The sequence below is a fragment of the Sprattus sprattus genome, assembly GCF_963457725.1.
Source record: "Sprattus sprattus genome assembly, chromosome: 14".
In the NCBI taxonomy this organism is placed as follows: domain Eukaryota; kingdom Metazoa; phylum Chordata; class Actinopteri; order Clupeiformes; family Clupeidae; genus Sprattus; species Sprattus sprattus.
In genome coordinates this window covers 13,520,932-13,532,727 of record NC_137912.1, presented here as the reverse complement: position 1 = coordinate 13,532,727, position 11,796 = coordinate 13,520,932, and the positions used below count along the sequence as shown (strand labels likewise).

At 41.7% G+C, this 11,796-nt stretch overlaps 2 protein-coding genes across 2 annotated transcripts; both read right to left on the bottom strand.

The window, feature by feature from the left end:
• Positions 1–779: 779 nt before the first annotated feature.
• On the bottom strand, positions 780–4,186 carry LOC308375516 (cAMP-dependent protein kinase type II-alpha regulatory subunit-like; the record flags this gene model as incomplete). Its single annotated transcript, XM_080851682.1, has 10 exons — positions 780–898; positions 1,395–1,521; positions 1,703–1,774; positions 1,904–1,978; positions 2,074–2,175; positions 2,487–2,640; positions 2,764–2,870; positions 3,134–3,217; positions 3,353–3,408; positions 3,976–4,186. 10 exons carry the CDS (start codon positions 4,184–4,186, stop codon positions 780–782), a joined length of 1,107 nt encoding a protein of 368 aa, XP_080707808.1.
• An 807-nt stretch (positions 4,187–4,993) lies between these two features.
• On the bottom strand, positions 4,994–11,671 carry pik3cg (phosphatidylinositol-4,5-bisphosphate 3-kinase, catalytic subunit gamma). Its single transcript, XM_080851029.1, has 11 exons — positions 11,557–11,671; positions 8,843–10,864; positions 8,594–8,659; positions 8,279–8,504; positions 8,092–8,195; positions 7,778–7,924; positions 7,478–7,568; positions 7,195–7,325; positions 6,659–6,770; positions 6,346–6,503; positions 4,994–6,221 (listed from the first exon to the last, which is right to left on the bottom strand). The coding sequence occupies exons 2-11, from the start codon at positions 10,850–10,852 to the stop codon at positions 5,940–5,942; spliced, it is 3,327 nt and encodes a 1,108-aa protein (XP_080707155.1). The 5' UTR covers positions 10,853–10,864; positions 11,557–11,671; the 3' UTR covers positions 4,994–5,939.
• Positions 11,672–11,796: the final 125 nt, after the last annotated feature.

Sequence of the window (11,796 nt, the reverse complement as noted above, 5' to 3'; positions counted from 1 at the left end):
TTGATTGAATACAGACAATAAAAAAGTGTTTGAGGAACATTACACTCTGCAAAATCACGTTATTTGCCTTCGAAACATGTATGTATGCATTTTAAATCTGAAGTGGTACAATGGTATACAACACTTAATTCTGCATTGTTTCATATGAGGTGTACACTATAAAATGTAACATTGAAAAATATGAAGCAAGCAAAATGAAACAAAAAATAAATAACAGAAGTCTATTAAATAACAACTTTTTCATAGATTTTAACCAATTTTAAAGGATGACAAGTTGAACTATTAAAAAAAAAAAACAGCTTATCATCTTGTCTATCATAAGGATGATTTTGCTAAATGAAGGCATCCTGAACGTGTTTATCATTTAAGACACAAAGATAACTTTGTTTTTATAAACAATGCATAGAGAAATAAAACAACACTTAATCCTATCCTAAGATAAATCAATCCAAGAAAACAGTAAGACTTAACATTAATATACTACTTATACTATTACTACTACTAATATACTACTATATTTCTGCTTTTTCAACAAGGGGAAAGGTCGTAACAATCTCAGGCATTTCGCCTCGGCTCCTGCAAAAAAACAAATCACCTTTCATCCATCCCACACTGTAACCCAGAACATAAAGGCATTGTTGGAGAAGGCAAACAAACAATGCTGACATTTGGCTGTAGGTGTGAGGTTCCTTAGGCATACCCACTTCATTTTTCACTTCCAGGTTCCCCAGTGAACCGCCCTTGTTGTCGGAGCAGGTACTGCTGGGGTTGCTGCTGATCTACAGCTGATCTACAACTTCTCTACAGCTGGCCATCTGTGCCTGGTAGTTACTGATGTTCCTCTTCATGATCTCCATACACGGACCCAGCAGCCTCTCGAAGGCCGACACGCCCATGACTGCAACATGAACAGAGAGCAAGGCAGTAAGCCTAACTAGTAAGACACTACATCGAGCAACACCACATTGGAGGGCTGAGTTCCCTATGAGCACAGGTTGTGAGTAAACTGTATTTCTGCAAAATAATTTAAATTGCTGTGGCTGTATAGTAGCCTGCAAACGTGGCATTTATGAAAAAATGAAGGCCATAAAGATAATCTAACAAGTACTGCAATATTGTAAGGAAATAAGCAGTGCAAAGAACATAGGGCTAACTCTCTTTCTATGAGCAGTAACTGAGCATGCTACATAACACTGGAAAGCATGCACTATAATAGGTCAGCAATATTCTCCTAGGCATCCCGTAAGAGATGAATGAGAAAACTGGAAGCAGTAAATAAATACAAATGTGAAATGTTGCCCGGAAGGCAAAGTGAGGTGAAGCCCCATGTGCTGCCACAGGGGGCAGTGTCAGTACAAATGCACTGGAGAGAGCTGTCAGAGATCGTTCTTCACCTAAACACTTGACGTCCCCTACAGCGTACGCTGAGGCCGCTCTTGGTTTGTTGGTGACAAGCGCCAGCTCCCCAAAGTACTGGCCTCTTGTGCATGTGGCAAGCTCGACCTCCTCAACTTCACAGTCCTGTGTCATGTGACAGGAAACACAGAGCAGCGAGTCATTGCATGGTAAATGCTTGTGGTGAGCGTGACAGGGCTAAAACTACACTCTAGGACTCAAAACAAAGCATTAGGGAGGACAAATATCACAGGATGTTGATGACCACATGCTTTTTTCTGACTGAATAAGGAAAATAAATACCCACCGGTTCAGATCTCTTGACTGAGATCCTGACCTCACCAGACTCAACAATGTAGAAGCTGTGTGCAGTCTCTCCCTGGACAGCAGTATTACAGAGGATAATAATGTATAAAACGTTATACTTATTTTCACCATGGGCTGACTTTGCACTTTTAATCCCTAGTATATCTGTATGATGTTGTTAAGTGAATGTGCGAGGACCAACCTCAGCAATGATTTGCTCCCCGTCTGTGAACTGTTGCATGCTCAGCACATCCACCACCTTCATCCGCTCATATGTCTGCAAGGAAGGAGAGAAGCTATGGGTGTTCGTATTCCCTTAAGGAGCACAATGGCAATTTGCCTGAGGCTGAACAGGAGAACATTCGTGTTTACTTCCAAGCTTGAGAGCAGAGGGACCGTCTGGATGAACTCGTCATACGCACTCCTTTTCTTGGCATTGTTTTTCACAATAATCCGCCTGAAGGTCGCTCTGTCCTGGAACAACATAGGTGCACCTGCTCAGTCAGCACAACTTCATAACACATCAAAACCTCTTTATTTATTGATAAGGTGAATCATTCTGAACGCGTCCACTCTTTAAACCCCTGGGTTAACTTTTCAGTAGAATAAGGGTTTGCCCCGTACACTGGAAAAAGCCATAATTATCCTTCAATAAAGATAGATCCAAAGTCCAGCAGGGGGCATCACTGCTTAATGAGGCATTGAGACTCTCAGTTTTCTCAACTTTCCATGGTAAAGGAGAACTGGCAAAGTTTCTGAACGGAAATGAAAATGTGTTCCCTCACCAAGCTCCACAGGGCTCCAAGAGTTCTGGCAGTGATGGTGGTAGCTCGCGGTGTGTTGTACATCAGTGCCAGCTCCCCGAAGCTCCCGTGGTTGTCGTAGGTGGCAATCAGTCGTGTTACTCCGTTATCCGTTACTTTTACATCATATATTCCGCTAATATAATCAATTATATTTTAATCAGCACAAGATTTCACAATCAGTTCAGCAGAAATCACTAGATATATAGGTAATTGTGGAGTCTATTCTTTGTATCAACAAACAATCTGTGAACTCTACCTCTCAATTACATAGAAGTTATCCCCATCTTCATGCTGCTCGATAATCTGTTCCCCTGCACCCACAAGCCTTTCAAACATGGCGTCTAGCACCATAGAAAAATCTTCCTGCAAAGTCAGGGAAATAATATTTCATGTCTGTGTTATATTATCCCTTCAATTTGCTACAGTAGATTACAACAAACACTGGCTAAATAACCTCTTAAACCAATCAACGACAAATCAAAGACTATAGTCTATTACATATCCAATATAACATTTGTATGGTACCTACATTACCTCATTACTGTACATCTAGACTGATTTTCATTAATAACTATTTATGGAAACTTTTATGCCATTCAAAATAATGTTGCTTTTCTGTTCCCTACCGGCTGCAAACTTCTAAAGAGAATATTGTCTTTGCAGGCCTCTTGCAGTCTTTCCCTCTGCTCATCTGTTTTTGGATGAATTACCTGCAATACAAACAAGATGATGGCAGAAATACTTCCACAGATGATTCATTCACACATGAAGCTGAGTTTCTAAGCACATATGGAAAAGGTCGAGAATCATTGAAGCATCTCAGATGGTCAAAATAAAGATCATACCAAAGGCTCCCTGTTCCCCTCTGTTTCATTGTCAGGGTCATATTTCTCAGCAGACACTACAAAACAGAAAACAGAAAATAGAACATAGGCCTATCTTACTGATTAAAATCTAACTCCGATGTAATATGGTCACGGGAAGGACCAAGAAACAGATATGTCGTCCCCACTGGCCGTCCAGGCTATGCACTAAGTTCTGTGGCCCAGGTCTGAACATCAGCCCGTGGAATTTATGAAAAGCATTCATGGTACATTGGCAACAATATCACCATAAAGATGCCAATTAACATGTTAGCAAGCTTGTCTCACTGCCAAATGGGCTGTTGGTGGTGTCTCCAACGTTTTAGCATGCTTTAAGGTCCATAATGCTTCTTCAGCTAACAAGCAACCGTGTGTGTCAGTTAATGGTGACTTCAGTCAATCAACACTTACTGAAATTCACCAAACCCTTTAAATAAACTTTAAGTTACCTTTCTTGCGTCTTGTCAATCTGTCGATGATTGGGGCTAAGAAAGAGAAATAAAATTACACTTGGTTAATGTAAAGTTTGAGAGATTAACCTGTGTATTACTTTCACATTTCTTGAACTATGAGATGCTAGCTAACATCTGGCTAATGCAAGCTACCAACAAACTCCTCCTCATCTTCAGAGTCGATCTGCATAGCTTCCTGAGTGGACTTCAGAAGTTGCCCCTTCTCTTTTCTTAGATTTTTCTGTTCCGCAAAGTACTGCAAGGCGAAGTCGCATATATCCCTTGGCTGATTTCGCAGCACTTCAGTAGTGAAACCCTGCAATATCTCCTTTAGCCCCTCTGGGATTGGAATATGTGTATTCATTGTGAAGTAAAATTAATAAAGTCAGCTAGCTGCTTTAGCTGGATAGCTGAAACTGGCGCCTAAAGAAAAAAAGTCCTTCTGTGCCTATGCACGCGTTGGCTAAATTAGCTAGTTAGCGTTAATCTCCGTGTATTTAGCAATAGCTAGCTACCAATCAAGCCAACATTTACAGTGTTCACTCGCTGAGTACAGTAATTTACACTGTAACTAAGTTATAACAGAAAAGTCCATTTCTTTCAACCGCGTTTATAGACGCCTTTCGATTATCTACCTATGGTTTACTTCAAGACTTTCACACCCTTCACTGAACACAAAACTAATGAAAGCTGGCTAGCAAGTTAGAGGATTCCTGTAACCATGACAAGTCTGAGAAAAGGCGTAGACAGTGTGAGGAAAGTGACCGTTGCTTCTATCAGAAACGTTATCAACCACGAGCCTCTTTGCTGAGAGGATTGAAGCACAGTGCACGCTTCACGGTTCTGGAGAAAATGAGGGCTGTTTGGCTGTTTTGCTCTTGGCCAACCAGCCATAGATAGCTAGTTAACTAAAATTTGTAAGTATAATTTTTCCTTTCTCTGCTTTTAATGAAGGCTAACTGACATCAACCAGATGTACTTTCCAGAAAAAGAAATTCAGTCCAACAACCTAAGGGATTTGACACAAGTGTTGCATAAACTAGTTTTAATGTCAATTCAAGTCAAATGTATTTATAGAGCACATTTAAAAACAATTCAGGTTGACCAAAGTGCTGTACAATTAAATCACAATAAAATATAATGTGGTCAGTAAATCTCTGGAGACCCCTCTGTGATGATTTATTGTGTTCATCAGCTGGAATAGGACATAACGACCATAGCACTGCACGTTACAGTTTTGGGTAAATATATATCTGGTGCTTTTCACGACTTATGTGGCTCAACTCTGAACACATCCAACGCCAGGGGTACATTTTCTAAAATTAAGACTTAATGGAGACCTCATTGACCTCAATATGACAAGTCCCAACTTTATGGTGTTTTATAAAATCACAAAACACTTGTAATCAGTAGAGCATTTCTCATGTATGCATTATAGGCAACCTAAATCTTAAGTCAACTAACAAGCCTGAATTATAAACAAAAAAATCGGAACAATACTACAGCACTCAAAACCTAGACTGAACAGTAAGAGAAGCCCACAGCAGTAGCAATAAGAGTAACCAGTGGTGTAGTCCAGGGCATATGCAGGTATACCCACTTATTTTTCAGTCAGCATTCCATATACCCACTTCTCAAAACAGGGCGTTTATCCTGTGTTGTATGGGCTGCTTAAAAATAAAAAAAAGAGTATACCCACTTCTCCAGGGACCACTACACCACTGAGAGTAACCATATGAAATATTACATAATATGTATATGTACACAGTGCGATGGCCAATCAAGTCAACAGGAATTATTTTCACCCTTTGCCATCAGGAAGAGACATCCTTTTAATTTTGCACTATAAGTCAAGTGTAAAAGGTTGCTAATGTATTTCTTAAGGGCCTTGCAAAAATGCTACATAACAAAGACAGACAAAGAAAGCTTGTATGATTCAGGTGCTTTAGCTCAAGTGCAATTTGCAATTTGAAACCTGTGTTCTTGCCACTTCACTATATACAACAGAGATTCCCCTTCATAACCCTATGGCATACACACAAATGTTAACAAGAAATGTGAATGGCGAAAGCATGTCATGTGATATGCTATCCCTGCAACCATGGGAATTGAGAAGATCAGGCAGAGCGTTTCTCCACTCCTTGTTTGATTCCCAGGACCAAGTGCAAGAACCAGTTGAACTGCACCGTCCAGCCTTTATCTCTGCAAATCTCGATCTGGTCTAGGAAGTGACGCTGTGCCTCCTCCTCCGAGCGGCCGACGGTCAGTGCCTCTCGGATATACTCAATGTCCTCTTTGCTGGTCAGCTGGGGCATACCGGTCATCAGCATCATGGAGAAGAGAATGATGAGCAGGTTGGTGTGGTGTCTCAGAGCTGAGTAGGCTTTCACGCATGTATCCTGAGTTAAACAAAGAAAAATTTGAGTTTCTACAACAGAATCAAGGAGAGACGTTATGCTATGAATTATCACTTTCACTACGTCACTAAATATATAGTTTAGACCTAAACTTTGCATAGAATACCTGGAATTTCTTAAAATACGGGCTGCTTTTCTTCCCTGTCGTCCCCATGACGTAAAGGAAATCAGGAGTCAGTACAAATGGGACCCTCTCTTTACTGATGCCCATGAAACTCTTGTAATTGCCCAGAATGTGTCCAAAGTCGATGTGGAAAAGGTTCCCTTCACAAGTAAAAAAAAAAAAAAAAAAAAGACACTGTTATCTACTAAAATGGTTAAAAAAGTAGTAACAACTTTGCATCTGTTCTAACTTCAATTCATATTTTAATTGATTTTTAAATGTACACTACTACTAACAAATATGGGTTTGAATTTACCAGTTTCTGTTATCATAATGTTGTCATTATGACGGTCGCCAATCCCAAGGACATAGGTGGCCACACAGTAGCCTGCACAGGAGTACACAAAGCGCTCCACAGTCTGTTGAAACTGAAAACAGACATTAGGTCACATTCAGGTTTCAAGAAATGTTTATTGGCACTACACACAATCTTCTCAAATGACTGTTGTTAAAAGGCTAGTTAATCTTCCAATGTAATTCAACAGACTTCCTTCTTCACACTTTTTTATTATTAGTATGTATTATTATTATTTGTATTATTATTATTATAAGTAGTAGTAGTGGTAGTTGTCACAGTATTTTCCATTGTAAGTTATTCTACCAGGATACCTATCTGTTTATTTGAACCAAAAAAAGAAAATATAAGCAAGTGCTGTATTTGGTATGAGTGAGCAAGCCTTCAGACAAAGAGTGTGAGCTCAGGAAGTGCGTTTGTCGGGGGTGTTTCCTTCCTGACATGCTTAGCGTCATTCGTCAGATCTTGCTACACAGCTGATACGGAAGAGTACATACCTTGTCCTCACTGACACACTTTTCCGTGAGCCACTGATTAAGAAGCTCATCTTTGAAGGCACCTGTATTTCCCACAATACTCTGCTGTATATTGGCAATGGTTCTGGCATCCTTCACTATTTCAATCATGCCTGTTGAAAAAAACAGCAGCATCAGTGTTTTAGTATTTGTAAGTCTATCTAATTTTAGGTTAAATTACAACAAGTATCTGTTTAGTACAAGAATCTGTTCTTATCTAATAGCAAATCTGCTGACATTGTGAAAAACAAAAGGACAAAAGTACCTATTTTATTTCCAGTGGAAATGCAGCCATATGGCAATAAGCACAGATCCAGTGACTCAGCTTCCCAAATGGACTCCATTATCAACAGGATCTAAGAGTTCCGAAAAAGGGCACATCTTAGGCAGTCCTACTTTCTGAAAGCATCCATTTTGTTTACCACAGCAACACCTCTGAAAAAAGGAGTGCTACACACTTAGCTATTAAACACAAAGTGAGAACAAACAAACATATACAGTATTTCTGCTGGCAGAATGCTGCTGGTGTTTTGCACAGGAAGAGTAAAGCTTCAGGTAACGCTACTTGTAGGATGAGCATGTCTTGACGAAGGTCATCTCCATCCTTGAAAATGATTCCAATGGTGTCACTTGACAGGGTTGTGGGGTCTGCACGCTTGAACTGCAGCCACAATGGCTTCTTTTTTGATGCCATAACTTTGCACTGTTCGATCTGCAATGACATGGCCACGGTGAAATGACATGGACTTTGCTCATTACAATTGTTAAAAACATTAGGCAGGATGGAAACACCAGAGGGGAAGTAAACTGCACAACTAAAACCACAAAAAAAAATGGGTAGTTGTAAAGGAGTCTCAGACAACAAAAGGCTTCACTTACCACAAGCCCTCCTGCACGTAGGCCTGGGTCATACGGCACTTTGAAGCTCTGCGGCAGACCTGACACTTGTAAACTCTCCAATTTCTGTCGCAGCTGAAAAACCACTGTTCATCGATACATTAGTGATCAACTGTCACAGACTGTTCAAATCATTCAAATAGTTTCAGCTGTCTTTTTTTTTGCTCACCCTGTGCTGACACATCATATTTTTCTGCTGAGACTGCCTTGATCTCACGGGTGACTTTTTGAAGAGCCTCTGTGATCTCCACTTGCTTCTTGAAATCCTGGAGCATGGCATCACCACAGCCTCGCAGATAGGCCTCCAGAATAACCGCATAGCGTTGCTGATAATGCATTGACTGGGCAATTTCACTTCGCAAAAACCAGAACAGGAAATGGCCAATTCTCTTGCTCTGTGGAGTGAGAGAGGCTTGTAGTCCAGCTCAAGATCAGTGAATGAGTGAGATAAAGAGAGACTGCATAGCAATGAACGTGTGCTTACCCTGAGTGCCCGTTTTAACAGGAATCTTGCAAGAGCACTGTCATGGTAAGGCTCAAATTTCAGTGCCTGCATAAGAGGGTGCAAAAAAACATACACAAGGTAACAAGTCTATTATACAACACGTAGCCAATTTGAATGCTTTACAAACGTTTCATTGTTGACCTCTGTTTGGTTTCAGTCATGACGTGATGCATGCAAATCACTCTGCTGAGATGGTGTGTAAAAACAAAACAGCAATTATATTCCTACCTGAACCAACTGCAGCAGATATCGCAAGACAACATCTTCATCCAGTGTCTCCAGTTTCCTCACAGCCATGGAGCGCACATTTGCATCCGAGAAGTTGCAGTCCAGCAACTGCATGGCTAACCCCACATCTAACGAGCTCCGGTCCCACGTGGTGGTCCTTTCCAGAAGCTGATGGGTCGCCATCACAGCCTCCTGTTTGCCCCATTTCACAGACCCGAGAAATTTTGGATAAGCCCTGGGGTGCCGCATGCACTCCTGTCTAAAGTGCCACAGGAGCTCCTTGTCCTCTGGGCTCAATGGGTGCAGTGGATCTGTGGCGACAATCTGTTCAAACTGCTTTCGCAGGTGGTTAGGCATGTCCCTCTGCCCTCTCTCCCCTTCCAAATCAGAAGCCTCTCTAGACTCTCTGCACTTGGGCAGAGCTACAGGGTAACAGTACTTGTCCAGCAGTATGGCTACAGCCATTGAGCTTGTCTTGTCTGGGTTAGTGGCCGACGTCAGTTTGTCTGCATTGACACTGCTGTTGTCCTCACTCTTGTCTGGTATCTTCCACATGTGCAGGATGAACTCTCCTTGTCTGAGCAGGGAACGATGGTCAATCAGCAGGAGGTTCACGTAATACAGCAAACGGCTCTTGCTCTTGCCATCGTGGCCTCCATTGTCCAGACTGGACGACTTGGATGACTGGGTCTGGGCCTTGCCACATGATACCTGCAGACTCAGTCGAGCTCCCTTAGGTAGGTCTTTTATTTTGATGTTGAACTCTAGCCAAGTGTTCCACAGTACCTCCTCAGTGAAGGGCTTAGGAGTCGTTCTTTCTTGGGCCAAAAGCTGCTGCCCATGGAAAATACTGGCCTCCACAAACACAATCAGCTCAGAGTTACGGGGCAGAACAGGAATATCAATGCCCAGCACCTTGACCCGAAATTTGCGATTGCAATCCCACAGCGAAATTGTAAACACCTTTTCATGGTCCTTCTCATCAATTGTCAACTGTTCATGAGTACCAGCCACTCCAGTGCAATCATCCACCTGCGCCCAGTCTTCCTTGTGAACCTCCTCCGAGTCAGGGTCTGGAGGCATTTCTAGCACCAGGTGAATTTCATCTCCATCCTTGAGGCACTGTCTTACCCAATGGAAATCCTTGATGGCATAGTTTCCAAAGATGTACTCCTCCCGCCCACAAACCCTAAGCACGTAGTCTGCCTCACAGACATCTTCTGGAATGTTGAACAGGGCCCTCTTTTTAGCTATCTTGGTGAAGAAGCTCTGAAGCACCTGGACAGTTGTGTCATCAATTGACACCTTTATTGTTTGACTGGATGTATTCCTGTGTATTACTAGCAGGACGTTACTGTTACTAATTTTACCCATCAGATACTCAGGGAGGGGTTTTGTAGTAACCCAAGGATCCATTGAATACAGTTTGGCATCTCTATCTGCCAACTCAATTTTGCGGGGGGTAAGTAACTTTCTGCGAGTGAACTCAAGTTCATCATCATGAACATTGCTCACATCAGTGACATCGTAACCAATCAAGTAGTTCAAGTACTTCTGATACTGAATGGACTCATCTGAGGGCAGAGGCCTCTTGGCCAGGTGAATCTTCCCACTGTCTTTTTTAAGTGCTTTCCAATAGCGAATGCAATCCAAGGTCTGAAACACCTGGTGTTTGTCGTAAATCTCACACCAGTTTCCTTTCTTTTGGTAGAGCAAGATGCAGTGGTCTGGGGAGTATTTTTGGTAAAACTCAGGACAGATGTGACTAGCAACAGCCCTGAGCCACACCTGAGCTTTCACCTGTTCCACAGTGCAATTTCCTGCTACTTCTAAATGCAGGGTGTCTGGGCTTTTGCTAGACTTGTTAGATGTGGGGAGCACAAACTCGACAGCAATCTGGTCCATTGCAACAGCTGCGTTGGATGTAAACGCCTTCATTTTCCGTCTTCTTCTTTTGGTATCTTCTCTGCGGACTACTGGTGATTCATCGTCGCTAAACTGCTGTTCCATAACCAAAGGTATCTAAAGACCAAAACAGTAACAAGCACATTTGTGTTACTGCTCCATGAAAGGTCCATCCATCTGAATTTGTACTGTTCATACATAAACTATGGAGTCAGAAGGAAGTAGGCTAGACAATAAGCAACCACAAGAATGCATGTAGGATATGGTCACTGCCGAACCCTGAGGCCAACTGGTCGGATCTTGTGATTCAAGGACTGGCTCTTACGGTTTTTCAGTCATGAATTTCCTGTACAGTACTTCAACGTCACAGTTATAGTAAGAAATCATATAAGAATATTGTAACTCTTTCTACTATTAATGGTGTTCAAAGGCTTCCTGATAGTCGATAACTTTGCTTGTCATACTGTCAAAACATGCAAAGGAGGCACTTAAAAACAAGAAGCTTACAATAACAGGCTAGGACGCGACTACACTTTACAATCGCAACTACCCGATTTTTGGAGGGGCTCTGAAAACCCACCATTTGTGTGTTAAACCAAACTATTTAATGTAATGCAATGACACGTCCCTGAAATGTGTTCACGAACACATATTAAAACGTATAAGAGGTTCAACTCATTAAACATTACGGCCTGATTGTGCTAACATGATTCAATGTGAATATCTCTTGCTAATCAGTATCTCCTGAAAACTAACGGTAGCATAAATCCTGCTTACACCAGCAGGTTCTTGAACACACAAATACTTACTGTTCAGCAAACGAAGAGACTTAGCCTCCAGGAGTTGACAACCAACACGTGTATTGACATTTAAGCTGTAAATGAATACAAATGAACTAGTGAAGTTGTAAGTTCCTGCTCTCTGTGCGGCTATTCGTATTATGAAACGTCAGTTTGGGTATTTCCCCTCCCCTTTCGATTCCTGTTGCGCATGTTCTCCTACTGGCAGATGAGGCATACTGTCACACTGTCATGGCTTGGTCAAAAAAG